Source organism: Pogona vitticeps, chromosome 2, assembly GCF_051106095.1.
Source record: "Pogona vitticeps strain Pit_001003342236 chromosome 2, PviZW2.1, whole genome shotgun sequence".
NCBI lineage: Eukaryota > Metazoa > Chordata > Lepidosauria > Squamata > Agamidae > Pogona > Pogona vitticeps.
This window is the reverse complement of record NC_135784.1, coordinates 252,218,049-252,242,617: the sequence shown is the minus strand read 5'-3', so window position 1 is coordinate 252,242,617 and position 24,569 is coordinate 252,218,049. Positions and strand designations below refer to the sequence as shown.

Below are 24,569 nucleotides of genomic sequence, written 5' to 3'. Positions count from 1 at the left end.
TTCACAACTGGACTCTCATCACCTACGACATCTGGGTCCTGAACATTATCAGCTCCGGTTACCGCCTGGAGTTTATAAGGTTGCCTCCTCTAGGACAGGTCAACCCTACATTATTTGATCCTGTCCTGGAGGAGGAGATCTTAACACTCCTTCAGAAAGGGGCTATCCAGAAGGTACCATCGGAGGACGTCCTCAATGGCTTTTACTCCCAATACTTTCTGGTCCCCAAGAAGGACGGGGGTCTACGTCCCATCCTGGATCTGAGAAGCCTCAACAAGTTTCTCAAGGCACGCAAGTTCAAGATAGTGACCTTAGAGTCCATTATCCACCTTCTGAGGCAAGGAGACTGGTTTGTGGTCCTGGATCTAAAGGACGCATATTTCCATGTCACTATACACAGGAATCACAGGAAATATCAGCGTCTACTCTTCAACAGCACCATTTATCAATTTGTGGCCTTACCCTTCGGCCTTTCCAGAGCACCCAGGACTTTCACCAAGTGCATCGCTCCCGTTGCAGCATACCTGCGTCTTCAAGGGATCCAGGTGTTCCCCTACATAGACGATTGGCTGATTGTCTCGACGTCCAAACATCAGGCTTTAAAGGACACTCAGTATGTTCTCCAGACGTTGCAGTCACTGGGTCTCACCGTAAATCACGAGAAGTCCAAACTGAATCCCTCTCCGGTGGTAGATTACATCGGAGCGAGAATAGACTCAGTACACGCTCGGATGTTCATGCCTCCAGAACGCATCCAGAAGTTGGAAAAAGCCATAAGAAAGTTCAGGCCAAGGGCAAGAGTAAAAGCAAGTCTTGCACAACATCTGCTAGGCCTCATGGCTTCTACAACGGCGACCCTGTCCCATGCTCGCCTCAAGATGCGTTCACTTCAAATTTGGATGCTGTCCCTCTTCAATCCACTCCTCGACAGTCAAAACAAGCTCCTCACTGTCACCCTGGAGTTGGCACAGCAGCTGTAATGGTGGACCTTCCGACCTCACCTCTTAGTGGGGCGTCCCTTCCGCCCTGTCAATCTGACAACACAGGTCACTACAGACGCAAGTCCACTAGGATGGGGCGCCCATTGCGAGGGTCACCAGATCAACGCCCTGTGGTCCTCTCAGGAGAAGCAGTTGCACATAAACCATCTGGAGTTGTTAGCCATCATAAAGGCCTTGAAGTCCTTCCTTCCTCTTGTGAGAGGCAGGGCGATCCAGCTCGTCACAGACAACACCACAGCAATGTTCTATGTGAACAAGCAAGGGGGAGCAAGGTCAAAGTCCCTCCTGCTTCTATCAATACATCTCTGGGAGTGGTGCTACCAGGAGCACATCTATCCGGTAGCCATTCACATAGCTACCACAGACAACCTCATTGCAGACGAGCTCAGTCGCCGCTCCACTCAGAACCACGAATGGGAACTGGATTTAGAAATTTTTCAGGAACTTTGCCACAGGTGGGGAACACCGGTGATCAACATCTTCGCCACGAACTCTAACAAGAAATGTCTCCACTATGCATCCAGGGCAGGACGAGGCCCCGGGTCATTGGGAGATGCTTTCATGATCCCTTGGCACGAGGGCCTTCTCTACATGTTCCCTCCCATTCCCATGGTTCAGAAGTCAGTAGTCAGGGCCCTCCAACTGCGAGCAGAAGCAATCTTGATTGCACCTTGGTGGCCCAGACAACCCTGGTTCTCTCTGCTTCTGCAGACAGCGGTCGACAAGGTGAAGCTTCCCCTCATCCCACACCTAATCACTCAGGACTCGGGGTCGATCTTCCACCCAGATGTGGACTCCCTCCAATTGACAGCGTGGAGGATATCCCATCGATAAAGGAAGTCCTTGACAAGGCAAGGAAGCCTTCTACTTTACAACTCTACCAACACAAGTGGCAAGGTTTCCTCAAGTTTACTACAGAGCAGGGTTTACAAGCATCTCCCGTCTCTTTATCCACTTTACTACTGTATCTCAGGCACCTTTTTGACCTAGGTCTAACTAAGTCCACTTTAAAGGTGTATACGTCTGCGATAGTTACCTTTCAGCCTATGGGATCACAGTCCTCCAAATGGTTTTCCCATCCGACTGTAAAAGCTTTTTTCCGAGGTCTATCCAACATGAGACCCCCTGTGAGACGACCTTTGCCCCAGTGGTCTTTACAAACTGTGCTACATACTCTGGTTCGTCCACCTTTTGAGCCTATGGCTACTTGTGATTTAAAGTTTCTCTCCCTAAAGACTTTATTCCTTGTGGCTATCACTTCTGCCCGTAGGGCTAGTGAATTGGCTGCTCTCCGGTCTGATTCTCCTTACCTTCAATTCTTCAAGGACAAGGCGGTGTTACACCCAGATGTTTCTTTCCTCCCCAAGGTTGTGTCTGATTTTCATGTCAATCAGCCCCTGTTGTTACCTACTCTCTTTTCTGAACCCTCTTCAGATGTTGAACGCACGCTCCACTGTCTGGATGTTCGTCGTGCATTATCCTTTTATGTTTCAAGGACCAAAGACTTAGAAAGGTCCAAAGACTGTTCTTATGCTACTATGGCCAACGCAAAGGGACTGCTGCTTCAACTTCAACTTTGTCCAGATGGCTGGTCTCCACCATCTCTTTGGCCTATGAGTTACAGCATAAACCTCTCCCGGAAAACCTGCGTGCTCATTCTACAAGAGCTGTTGCCACATCCATGGCCCTGCTGCGAGGGGTAGACATCCCCGACATATGTAGAGCAGCTACCTGGTCCAGCGTGTCTACCTTCATCAAGCACTACAGACTGGACCTCAGGGCCAAGAATGAGACCAGATTCGGGAGGGTTGTCCTTACATCACTGCTGCAGTGACGGCCCACCATCCTGTAAGTAGCTTGGTAGTCACCCACCAGTGTGGATTCATAGAGAACCACGTTGAAGAAGAACAGGTTACTTACCTGTAAACATGGTTCTTCAAGTGGATTCTCTATGAATACACACGACCCGCCCAACCTCCCCACGTGTCCGTCACTGCTGACTGAGTTTCCAACTCTCTCTATGTGCAGGCACATGGAACTGGGGTTTTTTGGCGGGCTGCACTTGCGCAGTGCAGGGCAACTCAAACTTTGTATCTTTTTCCTCATAGCTCTGGAAAATTCCGAGAGGAACCAGCGCAGGCGCTGTTTAACCCACCAGTGTGTATTCATAGAGAATCCACTTGAAGAACCATGTTTACAGGTAAGTAACCTGTTCTTTTTAAAATTCTTTCAAACTCATAATTCCAGCACAGACACCTTACCGATCTGCAAGGTGGATTTGATTGAAATCAAATTGATTTAAATTACGGTTTAAATTTTAAAAATTGGGGAAAAAATGGACAATTTGAATTAAAAAACATTTTTAATTTAAAATAAATCGAGGTTTAAATCAATTTGATTTTAAAAAAATCATTGATTTCTATCCACCCTGCACCTGGAAACTTCTAACCTCTGGAAACTTACCAAGCATCCAGTAAGAGGGACTGTGGGAGCGAAGGATACATGCTCAAGGTTATGACTGATTATAACATCTGATCATGATTACATTAAGATTACATACTAAATTTCATGTTTATTTTTTTAGTGTGATCTCATTCTCCTTGTTACTTAAAAATATAATCGGTAAAGATCAGCGTGTTCTCTGATGACAGGAAAATATCTAATACAGTATTTCTTGTTAGAATGGGTCTAAAAATCAAGCCATATTTTGAGTGAGATTGACTCTCACTGACCTTTCAAGAACTGGATGTCAGTCAGTCATTGTGCCTGTTGTTATTCTGTGCCATGAAGCTGGAACTGAGTTACAGCAACCCCAAGAGGGCTTTCAAGGTAATTGAAATATTTATAGGATGGCTTTACCTGTTCTACCCCTCCCCCTATTTCCATGGCTGAGCAAAGTCCTGAACTCAGGTCTCCTGACTCTTGTCCATCACTCTGTCCATTACACTACACAGGTTTTTTTTTTTTTTATAATCAAGAGTGAAATGTAAGTCATAAGCAGAAAGTAAGGAAATAATGTTTTTAAAAGTATTTTTATATGCAGAGGCAGCAAGGTGCACTCTCTCTGAGTCATACTGCATGTGTTTTGGAGTGGAAACAGAAGAGAGAAAAGCAGTTTGATCAGGTTATTTAAGAGCAAAGGCACGTCTTATTAACTCAGACATAAGCAAACCAGGAAAGAAAAGCCATGGTTTGAATTTTAAGCGTAAATTTTTTGTGAAGATATTTTAAAATATTTTTTTCTGTATTCTTTTCATGTAAACCCGTCCTGTTTAAACTATCAAGAGTCTGAACTCAAATTTTGAAAGTTCTCAGTAATACGTCTAGTGCAGTGGGTCATATCATAGAGTAGTGGTAGGGTTGGAAGGGACATTGGAGGTCTTCTAGTCCAACCCCCGGCCCAAAGCAGGAGATCCCATCCTTGAGTATCCCAGGTGTTCTTGGAATGTGATTCCCAGAAACCCTGACCAGAATAGCTGGTAGTGAAGGCTTCTGGGAACTGCAGTCCAAGAAGACCTGGGTTACCCAAGGCTGGGAACCAGCCTTGAATTTGCAATGAATTTTGTACTTTCTTTGCTTCAGAAAATGCTTTGTAAAACAAGCTGATGGCCAGAGAACACAGCATCTTAGAGGATTCTGTAGCTTGTTTTGAGCAATGGTGAAGTGATTACTAGCAAATTATCTCATCTTTAATGAAAAAGGTAATACACTGAGATTTTTCACTCCTGTGGGACAGCAAAAAGCCCTGTAGTGTTTCTCTAATTGTTGTTATTGTCAGTAGCAGTGCTGGTAAAGACTTGGATTATCGGGGAGGGGGGGGAAAGTCCTATACTGTGTATAGAACACATTTTCTGCACCACATAAACTCTCTTTATGCAAAAAAAAAATATCATATTTTCTACTGCAACTAACATTTTTCCTACTTTTCCACAAAAAAATACCTAAATACCATAAATGCAGAAAAAAAAATCTTGTATTCTCATCTGGCAGGGGAAAAAGTCACTGCAAGATTGACAAGTGAAGATTTTCATAGCTAGCTTTGAGGTATAGTCTCATCTCATACAGACCACTAGCCGGTTCTGTGTGACCCCATCTATCAGTCTATCTGAGCAGAGAGGATGAGCTAAAGCCAACCTAATGCTGTTGGTTCTTCGTGTTGCAATTGTTTAAAACCATTATGCCTAGTTTATAAAGAATTGTAGAAATTGAACCTGGATCTCAAATAAATCCTCTACCTTAACCTGTGAGAAGAGGTGATGGTAGAGCTGAGTATACAAACAGCGTCTTAACTCAGGCCTTTATGCTTCTGCATAAAATTATGTCTGAACTGGGCCACTGTTTCCCAGACATAACATTCAGAATAGTGCAGTGGGAACTGGAAAGCCATGTATTATGGTCCTAGAACTTTCGAAGTATACACTCCTGTGCTTCAGGATTGGGAGATAAACTGTTTCTGTAATGTATAATTTTATTTGAGTTTTTATAATAACTAGGTAATCAGATGATGACTTACTGTTGTGTGTCAAAAATCCATTTTAAACAAAGCCATCTGTTATTAAAATTCATCCAGAAACCATGAAAGACTTTGTTATGGCTTCCTAAAAAGAGTTCTTAAAACAGAGCTTTGATTTAACAGCCCCCACGTCTTCCTTTCCAGCCTTTTGATAGTTATGAGATAAAATGTCATCTTTTTGGCATGATGGCTCGAGAAAAATATGAGTTTCCACACTTGATTCATACTGATAGCTATAAATTCTGTTATTCATTTACATAACTTAAATTCTAGCGGATGTTTTAAATGGATGGTTATTGTCTCTGTAAGCATTCGTTCCATGTTGTAAAAAAATTGGTTAGGTGTACATTACTGTGCCTATTAAGAGAAATTAGGATTATTTAAGTGCCAAATTATTGCAGATCTGATCTGTTCTATCTGATGCATTTATCAGTTACACCATTAAAAGGCGGTTATGTAGGTTTGTCTATGTTATTTGCTACTTACTGGAAGGACTAGATTAGAAAACAAATTCAATATGTCTATACTTTTAATGACACTTATGTCAGCTTTAAAGTTGCAGCTTCCAGGAAAGATTGCTATTCAGAATTGGGGCTATGGTTTATAAGAAGGGGTACTTCCTTCCTTCCTTGCTTACTTGTTTCTGTAGCATGAGTGAGCAACTCCTTGCACATTTTTTCTGATTTGTGACTGAATTTGAAACAAAAATTAAACCATTCAAGGAAACCAAGGCCAATATCTCTCATACCTGCAAGCCAGTGCAGCATGAACACCGTTTTGTGCAAAGTTCTTGAAAAAACAAAGTGATCATGAACTTTGGTGTTCAAGGTTTACACCTGCAGAATTAGGAGAACAAGTTGTGGTGATGGGCGAATGTATGCTGTCTGTTCTCATACAGATTCTGCTTGTGATTTGATATGCTCACCTCTGTAACTAAGAGGGAAGACAGCATGGTGTGAATGAATGGTTTTAAAAATTATTCTTGGATGAGCGGAGGACAGGGGTTCAGTAGTCTTTAAACATGTTGAGTCAGAGTTCTGAGGCCATCTCCCACAAGAATACCTGAGCGTCACTACCTTAATTCTCTTGTACATTGTGCTCAATCTATGTTTGCTAAGTCATTAGTCCCAGTTATGCTGTATGCCCACCTGAGCACGACTAAGAGACAGGTTTTTAAGGAAGGCTGTGCGAAGAACAGGAGCTGGTTCAGTAACCAGCAGCTGAAATCCTGTTGTGCAATTACCTATATGGTATAACTTTTGGAAGGCTATTGCCGTAAGTTAAGAAATCTCTAGATGTTATCTCTTGCATACTGAGTTGTGCAAATTTGTTTATGGCAAATTGCCTTCGATAGTTACACTGTTAGCATAATTGTGCAATGGTCATTGGTTCTGAAAACAGGCTGCAGTCAGGAAACGTGAGGAAACTGGAAACCTCCTTTAAAAGTCAACAACACAATTTCCATGTCCGTTTGTCTGCCCTTCCATCCATCCGTCCTTCCATCTAGCCATCTGCTCCCTTTCTCCCCATACGGGATCCAAGGTGACTCACAACGATTAAAATCATACAGTAATTAATTTAAAATGCCATACAAAACTATATAATATATTAAACACAAATCAAATATTACTCAGAATGAAAAACAATTTTGAAAACATTTTTTAAAAAATTAAAATATCTAAATTTCAAAAAAAATAGAGTGTACCCTAGACACTTAAAAGCTTGCCTGACAACAGAAGGACAAGAGGGAGGGGGGCCAGCTTGGATTGTTGGGCAATGCATTCCAAAGCCTGGGAGCAGCCACTGAGAAGGCCCTCTCTTGTGTCCTCACCAAAGGAACTTGGGAAAGTGGTGGAACCAAGAGAAGGTCCCCTCCCAGAAGGGCCTAGAAGCCAAGGAGGCTTATATGGGGTGATGCAACCCTTCAAATAGCGAAGACCCAAGAGGTATCTTTACTGATTTTAAACATTTCAATTACAGATTTTCAAAGTGGCTTACAGAATTAATAAATTAAGGATAAAATCAAAATAAGCCAGTTGTGAATGCTATAAATTAGCAGAAAGCAGCCATGTTTTAAAAATGTTAGAAATAAGATAACACTTATCAAAAAGGAATCGGTGGATATAAATATTTTCACTTCACATCTACGTTTATAGGATAGGCCCTGTTTAACATTCCTTGCATTCTACATGTCAGTCACCAGCACTGACAAGTCATCCCTTGCTCAACCTGATAAGAACATTTCAGCACTGGGTGGATGCCTAGGAGAACAAATATTGTTAGCCCTAGGATATATATTACTTAGCACAAGATGGTCAGCCTGGAATGCATAGAAAATTAGTTAAACTGTCTGAGAAAAGTTTGATTGAGCTATACTTATCAGCAATCCAATTGACCTATGCCTTCAGCAATCTAGCTGCCCTAGTGTATACCTGTTTTCTTCTAAGGCAATCCCTAGCAGAGCCCCAATCTGGATGTTACTGGGTTAAGAGGAATTAGTAGCCAGGCCGTATCTGTTCAGGAGAGCTGTACAAATGCCTCTGACCATATAGGTGCCATCTACATGTCCAGAGTGAGATGAGTATCTAACATAAACCTTACATTTTGAGCCTGATTCTTAAGGGATTTCTATCCTGAATTACAAACCCAATCAGAAGGGGCTGAATCCCAACTTCTTACTCAAGAAAACTCCCTAAAATGAAGTATTGACTTCACTTGATGGAACTTCACTTTGTCCACTCCATAAAGGATGCCAGAGACTTTCCGGCTTATCACCTGATTTTAATGAAAAGAAAAGAATAGTGCTGAGTCTCACCAACATACTAACTTTACTCCAAGTTCTTCAAAGACCTCATTCAGTAGTTTTGTGCATTTTTAAATTGTTCAAAACAGAGTCCAGAAGAATTCCATAACACACACATAGACAGAGACTGCAATGAAAACAGATGGCACCATTCCCATCACAGAAGTGAACTAAAGAGCTGGAAATGTGCATTCTCTCAAGTTTCTTTGAACTGCATGAACATTATTAACTACTATCAGTCATAAAGAGCAATGTTTTAAAGCCATATTAAGAGGATTTGGTATTACATTGTGCTTTTTTAAGTATTCAGGAAGAATTTCTATCCAAAACCCTGCCATCAGTTCATTTTTCAAAGAGATAAACCTCTGATCTAGAATTAAGTCCTGTGCCTAATATTGGCGGTCCTCGGTGGGTCAAACCCAGGGGTTTATTAATAGAGCATATCTTAGGAAAGCAATGCTACTCAGAGACCACTGGTAATGGCTAAAAAAATCTTGTAAATAAATAAATATTGTAAATATATGTGAGTGTTTTTTTAACTGATTCTGATTTTGCTGCATTACGTTTTCATGAGTGTTTGAGGTATTTCTTGTCACCTGCCCTGAGAATCTGACCCTGTGACTCGTAAATCAAGAAGATGTCATGCTTGTGGCTACTAATTAGTGGATACAGGGAGCTTCTTCATCTGCCCTTTCAACTTTCTTCAGGCAGCAGCAAAAGCTGTCATACACATCATGCACAGAAAATGAGCATGTAGCACATTTCTTTTAACTGGTGCAAAGAGTAGAACAAGCCCAGCTGAGACAAGAGATGAATATGTAGGTTAGGTGGAAATTAACCTGCAATGTCGTCTTTGCATTTATATCTTCTGCGCTCTACAAGATACACTCATCTGTCACTAAACTGTACATGTGCTAGTTTATTAATGTTTTGTAGTATGTGATTAAATGAGACACGTTCCTGGTTTCTTTTGTATTTATAGATTTTTAAAATGTAATTTTCTTGTTTGTCATAGTAAATAAATTCTAGATGATATAAAGATGGCATAATACAAGTTTTTGAAGCATCACAAATCCAGTCCTTAGATGCCTCTGCAGAACCCAGTGGTGAGTAGAGGGTTTAGTCAGAGTATTCATTAATCATTGCTGCTCCTTAGTATCTCCTACCGGCCTTGCCTTTGGTGGAGAGGAACTACAGTGATTAAAGGAAGGAAACCTATCAGAAAGCTAATCTATCAGGAAAGTACATTTTGAGTAGATAAAAGGTAACCTTATCCATTGTTTTTACAGGTCTTTAAAATAGAAGTACTAACGAATGGAAGAAAACACTTTGTCGAAAAGAGGTATAGTGAATTTCATGCTCTGCATAAAAAGGTAACTATTGCATGTAGGTTTGTTAACTAGTTCTGTCTAACTTGCACTCATTTAGTTTCAGAACTGTTAATAAATGCATCATACTTCTCTGTTTGATAGTGCTGTATTGCTTCCTGCTTTTAAATAATTGTTAGAAATGGTGGAAAAAACTTTTTGCCTTAAAGAACTGAAATACTGTAGCATGTTCCCTTCTAGCTGTTCTTTTTACTGAAACATCTGCATTAAAGAAGGTGCATTCTGGCCGGCCAAAATCCTCTTGAGTTGTTACGGCAACATGAGGCAAACAATATTAACTTTTAGAGGTGAATTTTATGAAATTAGGAAATTGCCATAGGAAATATCTGTTGTGTTCTTGCCTACTTGCCTGCAACAGAGAATGTCTATGGTATTTTCTTAACTGGAGGCAATTTGCATTATGTTGGCATAGCTCTACAAGAAGATCTTGGTTGCTGTTGGATGCTGTTTCTTAAAGGAGGTCTGTGGACGTTAGTAACCAGTGTCTAGTACTGCCCTTTACCTGGTCTTTTCCAAAGGAAAATTGCTATGAAGACTGGGCTTTTGGATGCTGCTGTGCAAAGGTTCAAAGAGCACCTCCAAGCAATTACAGCCAGTGTCCCTATTCCCAGGGCCAAGAACATGTAGTGGACCCTGCTGACCACATGGAGTTTAGGACCGACAAGTGCCCCTACTATTGCCTTGAATTGTCAGTCAGGGAGATTTTGTATATGAACAAAAGGGCCCTGTAGAAAATTGTGACAAATAGAGTATCTGCTGAGTTCGGAAAAGCTGATAATTCAGACCACAACTATTGTGATTCCCTAGTCAGCATGGCCAGTCACCAATAGTCTAAACGGTAACTTGTCCAAGCTCAGCTCTTCTGCCAACCAAATATGCTTTCTTCCATAATGTTTGGTCTGTTCCTTCTCTCTCTCTCCTTACCACTAGTTTTCCATTCTTCTCTCATCCTTCCGTAAAACCGTCAACATCCCATACCTGCTGGACGTACTAGTCCTCATTGGGCTGTTATTTTGTAATGATGCTCCTATACATTTTACAGACACAGGGTTCTCCCAGCCTGATGGTAACTTCTTTTTCGTTGTGTCACTTTTACCACATAAAGATAAGCAAAAATAGAATTGAGTTTGCTCTTGATGTGCAAGGACATATAAGATTATACTTCTGCTGTTATTCATTTATTGTTATTCATTATTTCATTTATAGCCGCCTGGAGTGGTCGCAATGACCAGATAGGTGGCAAATAAATAAACAAACAAACAAACAAACAAACAAACAAATAAATAAATAAAATTGATGTTTTTGTTATCATTAGTCTCCAACATAGTAACATTTTGTTAATATATATGACAACATGTACAGTATTGTGGAACTGCTGTTAAATTATATTTCCACATGAGCACACACTTACTCAGGCAGTTATCCCTGTGGCATAACTTTTTGCTAACAAACACAAGAACGTTGTGTAATGTCAAGTTTCGTCTGTTTTTATTATAGTTTTAAAATTAACCTGTATTTATTAATTAGCTAGCCTGCAAATAATTATCCTTTTTTAAAAAAAATCTGTGAGATCTGGACTACCTTTTTATTGCAGATAAGTATGTCTCTTCAAATGTCAAAGTTTTAATGGCCTGAGTTTGGTGCTTTTTGTAAGAATCTAGGCCGATCCTGTAGTAATTATATATTGAAGCAACCATAGGCCCTTTCCCATACAACAGAATTGCCTTTGCTGGATGTTTCAACTGTCATTCAGGGACTTTTGTTGACACAGCTTTTGATAGGGTGACATCTCTTCAGGCTCAAAGGTGAAATGTAAATTCTTCAGTCCCTCTGGACAGGCATGTCAAAGTCAATGCTGAGTTTCTGCCTCTGTGATTTCGCCCCACCCCAAACACTTCACATTTATTTAAAGGTGGTACAGAGATTGAACATTGATACAGGAAATCTACTCTAGGTGCTGTCTGGAGTGTCGGACTTTTTCTTGGTTTGATTTGAATTTCTAAAAAAATCATTGCTCAGGCAGCTTGTTCGACATGCGGAGTCACTTACAGATGTTTATCTGGCTCTGTGTTATACCAACCCCCAAAATGTGAGTGATTGTTCTCATTAGAAATGAGAAACCTGGGATGATATTTCAAAAGGCAGTTTCTTTGAAACCTCACAAGATATTTACATGGTTTCTCATGCTCTTCCCTGGGAGGTTTATTTTGTTGGTTTGTTCAAAATATATCAGTCTTCCTCTTTCATCATAAAAGCCCTATACTGTACAGGATCATCAATACATTGAGAGGGAAGAGGCTTGCTCCAACCCTAGCTTGCACCCAGCCATTGCTCTGCTCGTGCAAGCGATAGCTAGCCTGAAAAGGAGAGGCTTCTGCTTATGTGTTGGCTTTGCATGCAAGCAAGAACCCTGTAGAACAACTGTGAGTGTAAACTATGGCTCAAATCCCGTATATTTGCATAATAAGTCACAACTAGATTAGGCCCACTGAATCAATGGAACCTATGGAGAAACTGACTCATCAGTTTCACAGCCTAGTTGGGATTTATTACGCTACTCAAAAGGATTACAAGCAAAGAATGCAGTTACTATAAGGCAAATAGCTGCATTGAGCAGGGGCTTGCACTATTATATGATTCTATGTAACATTGTAGTAATATTATAGTGATTTCATTGAGGCTGCCTTCAGTCTTTGCAAAAGGTTACCAGTTAGGCATCCTTCAGTCTCAAAAGACTATGGTAACGTGCTCTGTATGGAGGACTTGGAACAGCATCTAGTGTGGCTGAGGAGGCCAATTCAAGAGTGACAATCCCTACCACACTGAAGACAAACACAGTATGTCCCCTGTGCAGCTCCCTGACTTTGCTGCTTTTGTGACTGCCTCTTTGCCTCGGCCTGCTGGACAAGGGTCTCTTCAAATTGGGAGAGGCCGTGATGCAACGCCTGCCTCCAGGCTGAACGCTCAGATGTCAGGGTTTCCCATCTGTTAAGGTCCATCCCTAAGGCCTTCAGATCCCGTTTGCAGATGTCCTTGTATCGCAGCTGTGGTCTCCCTCTGGGGCGATTGCCCTCCACTAATTCTCCATACAGGAGATCCTTTGGAATCTGACCATCAGCCATTCTCACAAGCCTTGCAAAAGGTACCAATATAATAAAATGTGTTATAATAAAGTTTGTTTGTTTGTTTGTTTGTTTGTTTGTTTGTTTGTTTGTTTGTTTGTTTGTTTATATAACTTATTATGCCGCCCACACTACCCGAAGGTCTCTGGGCGGCTTACAGCATTTAAAATACAATAAAAAGGCAAAATAAAAGGGCAAAATAATTAAAATGCAATTAAAGTGTATATTCTAAAAATTGCCATCAGACCCACAGCTGATATTATTTCAGTTAAAAGCCTTCTGGAACAGGAAGGTTTTGACCTCGCGCCGAAACGTCATCAGCGTCGGCGCCAGATGAATCTCAGTCAGAAGGGCATTCCATAGTCTGGGGGCAGCTGCCAAAAAGGCCCTTCCTCTACAAGCCCTCCCTCTTATCTCCTTAAGGGACGGCTCTTTCAAAAGGGCCCCCTGGTTAGATCTTAACTGCCGGGTAGGTTCATATGGAAGGAGGCGGTCCTTCAGGTATCCCGGGCGCAAGCCGTTTAGGACTTTATATGTCAAAACAAGCACTTTGAATTGGGCCCAGGCAGCAACTGGTAACCAATGTAAATTAAACAGAATCGGCTTGATGTGATCTCTAGCGGCCCCACCACTCACCAGCTGCGCAGCTCGATTCTGGACCAGCTGCAGTCGCCGGACCATATTCAAAGGCAGCCCCACGTAGAGTGCATTGCAGTAATCTATGCGAGATGTTACCAGTGCATGTGTAACTGTCATGAGACTCCACGGCCCAGGTAGGGCCGTAGCTGGTATAATTTCTGCAGCTGAAGGAAGGTGCCTCTGGCCACTGAGTCCACCTGGGTTTCCAGTGTTAGACTGGGGTCCAGGAGCACCCCCAAGCTGCGGACCCTGTCCCTTAGGGGGAGGGTACCCCCATTCAGGGCAGGGAAATGGCCCTCCAGCCTGTCTGGCGAAGCACCCACTAACAGCACTTCCGTCTTGTCTGGATTGAGTTTCAATTTATTGACCCTCATCCAGTCCATTATCAGGTCCAGACACGAGTTCAGCACAGAAACTGCCTCGCCTGGATTGGTGGAAAACGAGAGGTAGAGCTGAGTATCGTCAGCGTATTGCTGACTCCTCAGCCCAAACCTCTTGATGACCTCTCCCAGCGGTTTCATGTAGATGTTGAACAGCATGAGGGACAGTATTGAGCCCTGAGGAACCCCATGACATAACTGCCATGGGGCAGAGTAACTGTCCCCCAGCACCACCCTCTGGACACGGTCAGCCAGGAAGGAGCGGAACCACCGTAAAGCAGTGCCCCCAACTCCCAACCCAGCCAGCCTATCCAGAAGGACCCCATGGTCAATGGTGTCGAAAGCCGCTGAGAGGTCCAGGAGTATCAACAGGGTCACACTCCTCCTGTCTCTCTCCCAGCAAAGGTAATCATACAGGGCGACGAAGGCAGTTTTTGTACCAAAACCAGGCCTGAAACCCGATTGAAATGGATCTAGAAAATCCGTTTGATCCAGCAGCGCCTAGAGTTGCCCAGCCACAACTCGCTCCAACACTTTGCCCAAATAAGGGAGGTTTGCTACTGGTCGGTAGTTAACCACTAGCCTTGGGTCCAGGTTAGGCTTTTTAAGGAGTGGACGAATTACCGCCTCTTTCAAGGTGGTAGGGACCAATCCCTCTCTCAAAGAGGCGTTCACGGCCTCCTGGACCCCTGACAGATCTTTCAATTAGCCGGGATGGGCAAGGGTCGAGCGGAGTTATATTTTATATATTACAATATATAATAAAATAATATAAAATAAATAATATAAAATAAATATTTGTGGCATATTTTACCATACCAACTTATTAAAATATAGATTATGAGTTTTAATATTTCTTATTTATTTATTTATTTATTTATTTCTGTTTCTGACAGTTGAATCACTCAGTCCCTTATCTTCTGTTAACATAGACATCTCATCTGTTAAATATTAAGATTATGTTTATTCTTCACAAGTTGCCATCTCTAGTTGAAAACTAAGCTATTGTAATTTTGTATGTTGTTCAGTTTCATCTTGCTCAGCTGATTTGTTGTTTTCTAAACATTTAATCCTGTAAAGGGACTGCAATAACTGACATACCAGAGTATATCAGGCAAAATCCAAAGAAACAAGACTAAACAAGACAAAGCATGTGGCATCTTAACTTTCATGGACACGTCCACTTCATCAGACACACGGAAACTGAGATTTCATTTATTCTGTTTCCGTGTGTCTGGTGAAGTGGATGTGTTCATGAAAGCTCACACTGAACTACAGTGGTACCTCGCATAGCGACGATAATTGGTGCAGCAAAAATCGCTGCAAAGCGATTTCGTCGCTATGCAATATTAAAAAGCCCATAAAAATGCATTGAAACCCCTTCAATGCATTCCTATGGGTTTCAGACTCACCTTTAAGCGAAAATCCTCCATATGGCAGCCATTTTCGCTGCCCGGTAAGCGAGGAATCCATCCCAGAAAACAGCGGGTGGGCATTTTTTTTAACCCGGCAGCCATTTTGGAAACACCGATCAGCTGTTAAAAAATCAGCGCTTTGCGATGATCGGTAAGCGAAACAGGTACTGATCATCGCAAAGCGCTTTTTCCCCATAGGGAACATCGCAAAGCGATTGCAAAAGCGATTGCAAAAAGTTAATCGCTATGCGATTTCGTCATTAAATGGGGCACCCGTTAAGCGAGGCACCACTGTATAATAGTTTTTAAACTGCCACATGTCTTTGTCTTCTTTTGTTTTGTTTCTTCGGATTTTGCCTGATATGCCTGCACAGACTAACACAGCTACTTCTTCTAAAATGACATACCAGAGTGCTTAGTTCCGGAGCTAAGCTGTTGCCCAGCATGTTACCTGTTATGAATATTTATTTCAGGTTCTGTGCATTGTTGTATATAGCATAACATTTGTAATTAAAGAAAGCCACGAATAAGGCCTGAATCCCATTGCTAGTCCAAACTGGAGTAAGATCCATTGAATCTATGTGAACTTGTTAAGTCATTACCTAATTCCATTGATTCACTGGGGTGGCTGGGGCAAACTGTATGATTTAGGTCAACAGTTTTGATAGCAAAATGCAGTATACTGCGTGTATATATCTTCTGCCTTCATATATACAGATAGATAGATAGATAGATGCATTCTCTATTTCCAGTTCCCTTCCTTCCTTCTTATAAGACCTTATTAAAGAGATGTGTATTTGTCTGTTAATATTTTTAGCTTAAGAAATTTATAAGAACCCCAGAAATCCCTTCAAAGCATGTGAGGAACTGGGTGCCCAAAGTCCTCGAACAGCGTCGGCAAGGTTTGGAAACTTATTTACAGGTGAGTTGCTTTTAAAAAGAAATAGTGTCTGAGCTGTATTAATAAGTTACTATTTCTGGCTATGCTTAGAGATGGTTAATGTAGAGGCTTACTAGTTCAAGTTTCAAGTTTATAGGAAATAATTTATTTGCTTTTTACAGTATTTATGCGTTGAAAGCATTTATGTCCCACTTGATTATAAAGCATCAGACTGACTACGCAGAATTTGGCATATAGCTATGATGCCACTGGCACATTATATCCAAACATGGGAGAGGCTTGTAGTATCAATTAAGCTGACTTAAAGATGGTTAATACAGTGGGGTCTTGACTTGAGAACTTAATCCGTATTGGAAGGCGGTTCTCAAGTCAAAAAGTCTGTAAGTCAAGTCTCCATTGACCTACAGTGCATTGAAAACCGATTAATCCCGTAACAGGCCGTTTTTGTTCCATTTTGGTTTTTTTCTGGTCTGTAAGTCAAATCTCAGTCTGCAAGTCAAACCTAAATTTTGCGGCCAGAGAAGTCTGTAACTCAAAAAGTCTGTAAGTCAAGCCGTCTGTAAGTCAAGGGTCCACTGTAGCTTATTTATATGATTCTGACCACTTTGAGTTAAGAACGTGATGCAGCGGATACACGTGTTCAACTAGAAAAGCTGAGGTTGAAATTCTTGTTGAGCCCTTAAGCTCATTGGCTAACCTTTGACCAATCGCTCTCTCCACCTATTTTATTTATCATTAATTATTTATCTAATACAGTATATTTGGATTCTTCCCTTCAGTCGAATGATAGTCTCCCTGCTGGTTGCCAGTTTGTGAAAACAAATATATATAATAGCCAGGATCCAAGATGATGCTTCCACTTAGAGAGCTACTTCTTTAGAGGAACTAAGAGGTGGGCAACATCCCTGCAGCTCTTTGCATATTCTAAAAGCTTCTTCTGAGGGGCTAAGAAACTCTCGAGAGTCAGTGTTTTAAGTGACACAGAAGCCTCCGGGGCGGGGGGAGGAGAGAAACAGATCCATCTTTCTAGCGATTGAGAGGTACTTCAAATTGGCTTTTGACCTATAAGATGATTTAAAGCGACAGTGAAGGAAAATGCCTGCTACTCAGGACTTAGATGTTGCTGCTATGAAATATAATGTGTGTGAAGAACCATATACATCACATTGATGTGCAGCCACCCAGACTGCCCTGGTTGCCAGATGGTGTGGGATATAAATTCAAATAATAAATAAATAAATTCAGCTCCTTCATGGAAAGATAGGATACAAGTAATTGAGCATGGAAGTTCATAGTTATAGATACTGTACCACTTTTTTTTTAGTGAAAATTAAAGTTCCTTAGGTGTACAGTGGACCCTTGACTTACAGACGGCTTGACTTACAGACTTTTTGAGTTACAGACTTCTCTGGCCGCAAAATTTAAGTTTGACTTGTAGACTGAGATTTGACTTACAGACCAGAAAAAAACCAAAATGGAACAAAAATGGCCTGTTACGGGATTAATCGGTTTTCAATGCACTGTAGGTCAATGGAGACTTGACTTACAGACTTTTTGACTTGAGAACCGCCTTCCAATACGGATTAAGTTCTCAAGTCAAGACCCCACTGTAATAGGTAATGCCTATTAAAATATAATTTTCTGAGCTCTGATAAGTACTCAGTATACTAATAGTACTAACTACAGCAGTGTTGCAGGAATAAAATTGGGTAGGAGAACCTCTCCATCTCTTTCAACTAACGGAAGCATTTACATAATTGTTTTAAACTAGATATGCTCCAGTCCCTTCCATCATATCTTTTACCAGGCCATGAATAGCATAAGGTTTTGTGGGATGTAGTCTACTTCTTCAAATGTGCTAGCAGTTTTAGAAGTTATTTTATTTGCATATCCTCTTGTTTTATCTACCTGTTTCATGCTTCTAGCTCTGGAATCAGAACAAAGAAATCATCACTTTTTACAGTGGTGATGGACAGTTAAGAAGGATCCTTCTGTTGGTCACCACCTTCTAAAAATATATAAGCCTTGGTGAAATTTAAATGTGTAAAATACAGTTCGCATGGTTACAAGATGTCAGATGATAATCTGATGTAATTTCAAATTGCATCAGATTTTGCCTTGTCTAGGTTTCTCTTTTTATGTGTTCTGTCAAACAGCTCCCAATGACTGATAAAATTGTTATTCCTATTCCTATCAAGCTCTGTTTCTTTTCCAGATAAAGCCTTTTCTGGCTGGTATTTTATTCTTTTTTTCCTTCTTTCTTTCTTTCTTTCTTTCTTTCCTTCCTTCCTTCTTTCTTTCTTGCTTGCTTGCTTGCTTGCTATTCCTTATTCCACATTTACTATTTACCTTTGGTATGCCTATATGAGATTATGTAGCTTCTTGATAGGGATATTCTTATTTCTTGCCACCCAGGTCTCTTGCAGATTTCACTAAATAGGCTTAAGGTGGTACTTGTTTCAGTTTCTGAAAGTATGTTAACTGTGTCTAAATACTGGATAAGATTAAAAAATGATCAGATTGTATTTAAAAATACAGTCTGAACTTAGGTTTATATATTATTAAAAGCTGCTTCATTTATTGATTTCCAGAATATTTGCATTGAATCCAGATTATGAGTTGGAGCTAGTATTTTCCTCCTGCAGACAGATCTGACGAAGCATTTCCAGTAGTAGAATGCAGTGGAAGCCATTTTCATTGACCCCCCCCCATGGCTCTGAAAAGGGCTGAGGTGTCTTCTGGAACAACAGGGAAGGGTATGCTGAGAAAGGAGAGGAAGTCAGAAAAATTCCCCTCTGCTTTCTGCGAGTGGAAATATTCAACTCAGGAGAAGGTTCTGTCAGTTAAAGGAGATATTGGATCAAACCAGTTGAGAGAAAAGGTGATACTCATTGTTGGACTAATTTATGTGATAGTAATGCAAGGCTGTTCAGTAATATAGATTGCTGTGAAGCTCAGAGGCTTGTAATGTCTGTTATAAAGCATTATGTTACTTTTTGGGCAGGGGAAGAAATTGTGCCTGAAGACCTAGTACAGTGATGCCTCGCAAGACAAATGCCTCGCAGAACGAAAAGCTCACAAGACGAAAGTGCTTTGTGATTTTTTTGGGTGACTCGCAAGACAAATTTTTCTATGGCCGTGCTTCGCAAGACAAATAAGAACACATTGATTAAATTTCAATGCATTCCTATGGGAAACCGCGCTTTGCAAGATGAAATTTTCGCAATATGAAACCACTCGTGGAACGAATTATTTTTGTCTTGCGAGGCATCACTGTATCTGATACAGTAATCTTTATGGCTCAATTTTGGACACAAAATATTAAGCTCTTCAGAAACAAAATAGACATGTACTGTATATAAATACAGTGGACCCTTGACTTACAGACGGCTTGACTTACAGACTTTTTGAGTTACAGACTTCTCTGGCCGCAAAATTTAGGTTTGACTTGCAGACTGAGATTTGACTTACAGACCAGAAAAAAACCAAAATGGAACAAAAATGGCCTGTTACAGGATTAATCGGTTTTCAATGCACTGTAGGTCAATGGAGACTTGACTTACAGACTTTTTGACTTGAGAACCGCCTTCCAATACGGATTAAGTTCTCAAGTTAAGACCCCACTGTAGTGTACTATTTTTAAAGCCATTTTTAAAAGAAAACATACAGGTTTTGTTTGATCCTAGCACTTACTTTTTAGTTTAGATGCCAGGAGATGCAATATTCCTGCAGAGAGATAATATGTGATTATCAACCAGTTTAGTTCTTTTAAATGTTTGTTGCTTAATGTATTAAGTGGCAGTATACAGTTGTGTTCAAAATTATTCAACCCCCAATGCTGTAAAGGGGTTTAGGGACTATAGTGTACATTTGGAATTGTATTCAGAATGAAATCCTACAAGGACGTTTTAAAGAACCAAATGCAACTAAAATAACATCAATTGTTTATGTAATACAGTAGTAAATGTTTCTTTTGTGGTTTCTTCATTGCCACAATTATTCAACCCCTTAAAGACTACCACTCTGAAGAAGAGAGGTTCATTCAGGTGTTTTCGATCAGGTATTGAAAACACCTGTGGATGTCACCGAGCACCAATCAAGCATAATAAGCACCAATTAGGCAGCTTTAAAAGGACTGTGATACTCAGCTCCTTCTAGACATTTACTGGTGTGGTTACAAACATGGTGAAGTCAAGAGAATGGTCCAGGAAGACAAGAGAAGAGGTGATTTGTCTTCACAGGAAGGGCAATGGCTATAAGAAGATTGCAAAGAAGTTAAACATACCAAGAGACACCATAGGAAGCATCATTCACAAATTCAAGGCAAAGGGCACTGTTGAAATGCTACCTGGTCGTGGAAGAAAGAAGATGCTGACTTCGACTGCTGTGCGCTACCTAAAGTGTAGAGTGGTGAAAAGTCCCCGTGTGACTGCTGAGGAACTGAAAAAAGATTTGTCAGATGTGGGTATAGAAGTTTCAGCTCAGACAATAAGGCACACACTGCGTAATGAAGGTCTCCATGCCAGAACCCCCAGGCGCACCCCCTTGCTGTCTCCCAAGAATAAGAAGAGTCGACTGCAGTATGCCAAAAGTCATGTGGGCAAACCACAAAAGTTGTGGGATAGTGTTCTGTGGACTGATGAAACAAAATTAGAACTGTTTGGGCCCATGGATCAACACTATGTTTGGAGGAGGAAGAACAAGGCATATGAGGAAAAGAACACCTTGCCTACTGTGAAGCATGGCGGAGGGTCAATAATGCTTTGGGGCTGTTTTGCTTCTGCAGGTACAGCGAAGCTTCAGCGTGTACAAGGTACCATGAATTCTCTTCAGTACCAGGAGATATTGGATGAAAATGTGATGCAGTCCGTCACACACCTGAGGCTTGGGAGACGTTGGACCTTTCAACAGGACAATGATCCCAAGCATACCTCCAAGTCCACTAGAGCATGGTTGCAGAGGAAAGGCTGGAACATTTTGGAGTGGCCATCGCAGTCACCAGACTTAAATCCGATTGAGAACCTCTGGTGGGACTTAAAGAAAGCAGTTGCAGTGCGCAAGCCTAAGAATTTGACTGAACTGGAGGCTTTTGCCCATGAAGAATGGGCGAAGATACCCGTAGATCGCTGCAAGACACTTGTGTCAAGCTATGCTTCACGTTTAAAAGCTGTTATAACTGTAAAAGGATGTTGTACTAAGTACTAAGATTGAATGTCACTTGGGGGTTGAATAAAAACTAATAATGATGTGAGCACAGAAAAGACATTTGTGGTTATTTCATTATAAACTTAAGGTTCTATTTCTCTGACCTACAAGTGCCTCTTTCATGTAAATGTAAGCAAGATGACTGAATGATCAAAATCAATGTCAAAATGGCCAAAACATTCAATTTCAGTGGGGGTTGAATAATTTTGAACACAACTGTAACAGATAATTTTTTTAAATCCTTTTGGAAGCAGAATCTCAGTTTCTTAAAATAAGTTGTGCGTATCAGAGGCTATGATAAAATATTGCAGGAAAGCTTCTCTCTCTCAGAGTATACCCAGAGGAAGGGAATGCTAAACTTTTTCTGTGTACTTTATACCTTGAAAAACTTAGAAAAGATCACTGTAACTTGGAATAGACTTACTGGAACATAATGATGATTATTGTTATGATAAAATATTAATAGCTTAGAATTTTTTAAAAAAATCATTTTTGGAATAAGTAGTTTATCCTGATCAGCTTCTAGAGATTGATTGGCTTATGCCAAGAGATGCAAAAATTTACTGGCATACACATTCGTGAGTATTCATGCACATAGTTATCTCTCTTCTCCCTCCTTCTTTCCCCTGTGTCTTGTAAGCAGAGAAACAATAACATTACATGACTTGACCTATGTAGCTCAGAAATGAATGAAATTTGATAGTAAAGCTTTTCGGCAATTAATATTGTGCAGGCTGAGCTTAGAAAGTCTTTAATCTAAATGGTAGATTTTAATAAACAAAGTAGAGAATATACATACTTTCCTTTTAGGGAGTGTACTATTGAAAAGTGCCGCCTGGAAATGAGAACTACCTACCCATACTTTGTCTGTCTTGTCAGGATTCAACTGAAATGTATTAGCCTTCATCTAGTACATTACTAAATCCAGGAACGGGTTGAGCACCTGTCTGATCTCACTTGATGCAGATCACAAAGAGAGATAGCATGGTGGATCATCAGCATACTTAACGGGACTTCACTTCAACCTTCCTGGTGACCTCCTCTGGCAGTTAAAAAAAAACTGAGAGAAAAGCTGGAAACTTGCCGGACACCACAATATAAATACCACACAGCGGAATAAGATAATCCATACCCCCAAACACTTCTTTGTGAAACGGAACCACTAGACACAAACAATGTACTTCCTTCTATTCCCATTCCCCAGAATGATTCTAGCATTGTGATGATACATCAAAGGCTATGGAAAGAAGGAGGAGAATTAGCAGGGTGTTCCTTCCCTATCCCTCTCTTGATAAATAGCATCTGTCAGGCCATTCAAGGCTGTTTCATCATCATACTCAGCCTTGAATCTAAACTGAAATGGGTCCAAATAATCTGGTTTATCAAAAAAAAAATTGGATTGATTGTATGACCACCAATGTTTCAAGTATCTTGTCTCAAAAGGTGTGTTACTGGTTGGGTTATAGTTGTCTCCCAGATCCAAAGAGGGTTTCTGAAGATCGTGCTGCACAACCATCTGTTATGTGAAAGGTCTATCCCCAATTGTAACAACCCATTTACCAACCAGAAAAGCTCTCTTGGGTGGCTGTTTGAGGATCCATTAATGGTGGTGGTGAAGTGAGTCTACGGCCATTCCTACAGAACAAGCACAATATTGTACTCTCATTTTCATCTGGTCACAGCAATCCTGCCTGTTTCATACTCCTCAGTTCCTCAGAAAACCAGACATTTAATCAGTCTCTGTATCACAGAGGGCAGGGCAATTGTGTTCACAGGCTTCTTCCTATACAGAATCAAATCATCCTAATGGGCCCACCAACTCTGTGGAGGCAATTAGAATTGTTCATATGCATTTTGCTGGGAACTGATCTCATTGTCAAAGTGGGATGATAAATATCCCATTCCAGACTGTTGCTCTATTTTCCAATAGAAAACCTTAAGCTGAGAATGTGACCTGCAGAGGGCTTAGGGCCAATTAAGTTTTGGGAGAGCCACATGGTTTTTGTGGCAGCCATGAATCCCTCAGCTGAGCCCCTAGGGTGAATATTGAAATATCCTCAAGGATCAGCATTTTGACCTTTATTTATTCCTGACACATTTCTGAATTATACAAGAGTATTCAGTGGTGATGGCACAATCCCTGAACTGCCTCACCAAAATAATTCAGCTTCCTGAGTTCAGTTGGTATGAAATTGTCTTTTCACTTAGAATGGTATATCAAAAACAATTGTGTGGTGCTGTCTGTTTGGGGGATAGAGCTGTGTGGACAAGAGGCTCTTCCTTACAGCAAGAGAGTCCATGGAGGTAACCAGCCATTGTGACAGTTTTTCTGATTGCCTGCTGGCTTAGCTGAAGCTCTTTCTGGTCCCCTCCATTTCTAATGTCGTTCATATCCAGAAATATAAAGAGGTGATGTTGAGATAGAATGCTGTGAGTTAAGCATCTCATTCTGTTGTGGGAATTGGAGGTTAGAAGAGAATAGAGCTAGGCTAAAATCAGAATCCATGCAGTGCAAATCAGAACATGAGATAAGTTGCGGTAAGAACTGCTTTAGCACTGCTTTCCAGTCGGCTTTATACACTGTTGAAAGGAAAACTTGCCTCTCCTTTCCTTTCCCCAGTGATTAACTTTTGTTTTTAATTTAAAAGTTTGTGTAGCCAGCATGCCATACCCTACCTGAAGATGGTTTCTACAGGACCATACCTATACAGAAATGTCACCCGACCAGTTATCTCCAGAGCTCCCCACTTAGTGGTCTGAGGAATTCAAATTAATATTTTCTTTCATTTGTCTAGGTTTTGTTCTGCTCCATCCATGTGAGTAGAAGTAACTATTAAAATCCCAATGTGTTTAATCCATGGTTAAGCAACTTTCCTCCAGCCACCTTTATCCAACTTCCCACTTTCTACAGAGTTTTAATATGTAGTTTCTATGTATAACCTATTGGGAAGCTAATCCAAGCCAATTCCTTGAAGCTAATTTTGAAGTAAACCAAAAATTAAGCATTCATAGAAGATGTGTTCTCACTACATTTAAGATTTTGCCTTTTTATTGTATTTTAAATGTTGTAAGCCGCCCAGAGACCTTCAGGTAGTTTGGGCGGCATATAAGTTAAATAAATAAATAATTAATAAATAAATGTACGAACATCTGTACAAAATTAGAAGTGTTGTTGTTTTAAATGAAGAATAACTACTTTGTT

General features: G+C 40.7%; 1 protein-coding gene across 3 annotated transcripts in view; it reads left to right on the top strand.

Annotated features, from left to right (window-relative positions):
- SNX24 (sorting nexin 24) overlaps positions 1-24,569 on the top strand; it is a 93,087-nt gene that overhangs the window by 43,501 nt on the left and 25,017 nt on the right. The window contains exons 1-3 of one of the 3 annotated variants that reach the window (XM_078386236.1): positions 9,338-9,423; positions 9,607-9,690; positions 16,079-16,183. In XM_078386236.1, the coding sequence (XP_078242362.1) occupies positions 9,403-9,423; positions 9,607-9,690; positions 16,079-16,183 (210 nt within the window). In that variant the 5' untranslated portion in view covers positions 9,338-9,402. Of the gene's footprint in view, positions 1-9,337; positions 9,424-9,606; positions 9,691-16,078; positions 16,184-18,838; positions 19,044-24,569 lie in introns of those variants that run through there. The other 2 variants (XM_020790652.3, XM_072992423.2) reach the window with 2 other exon arrangements.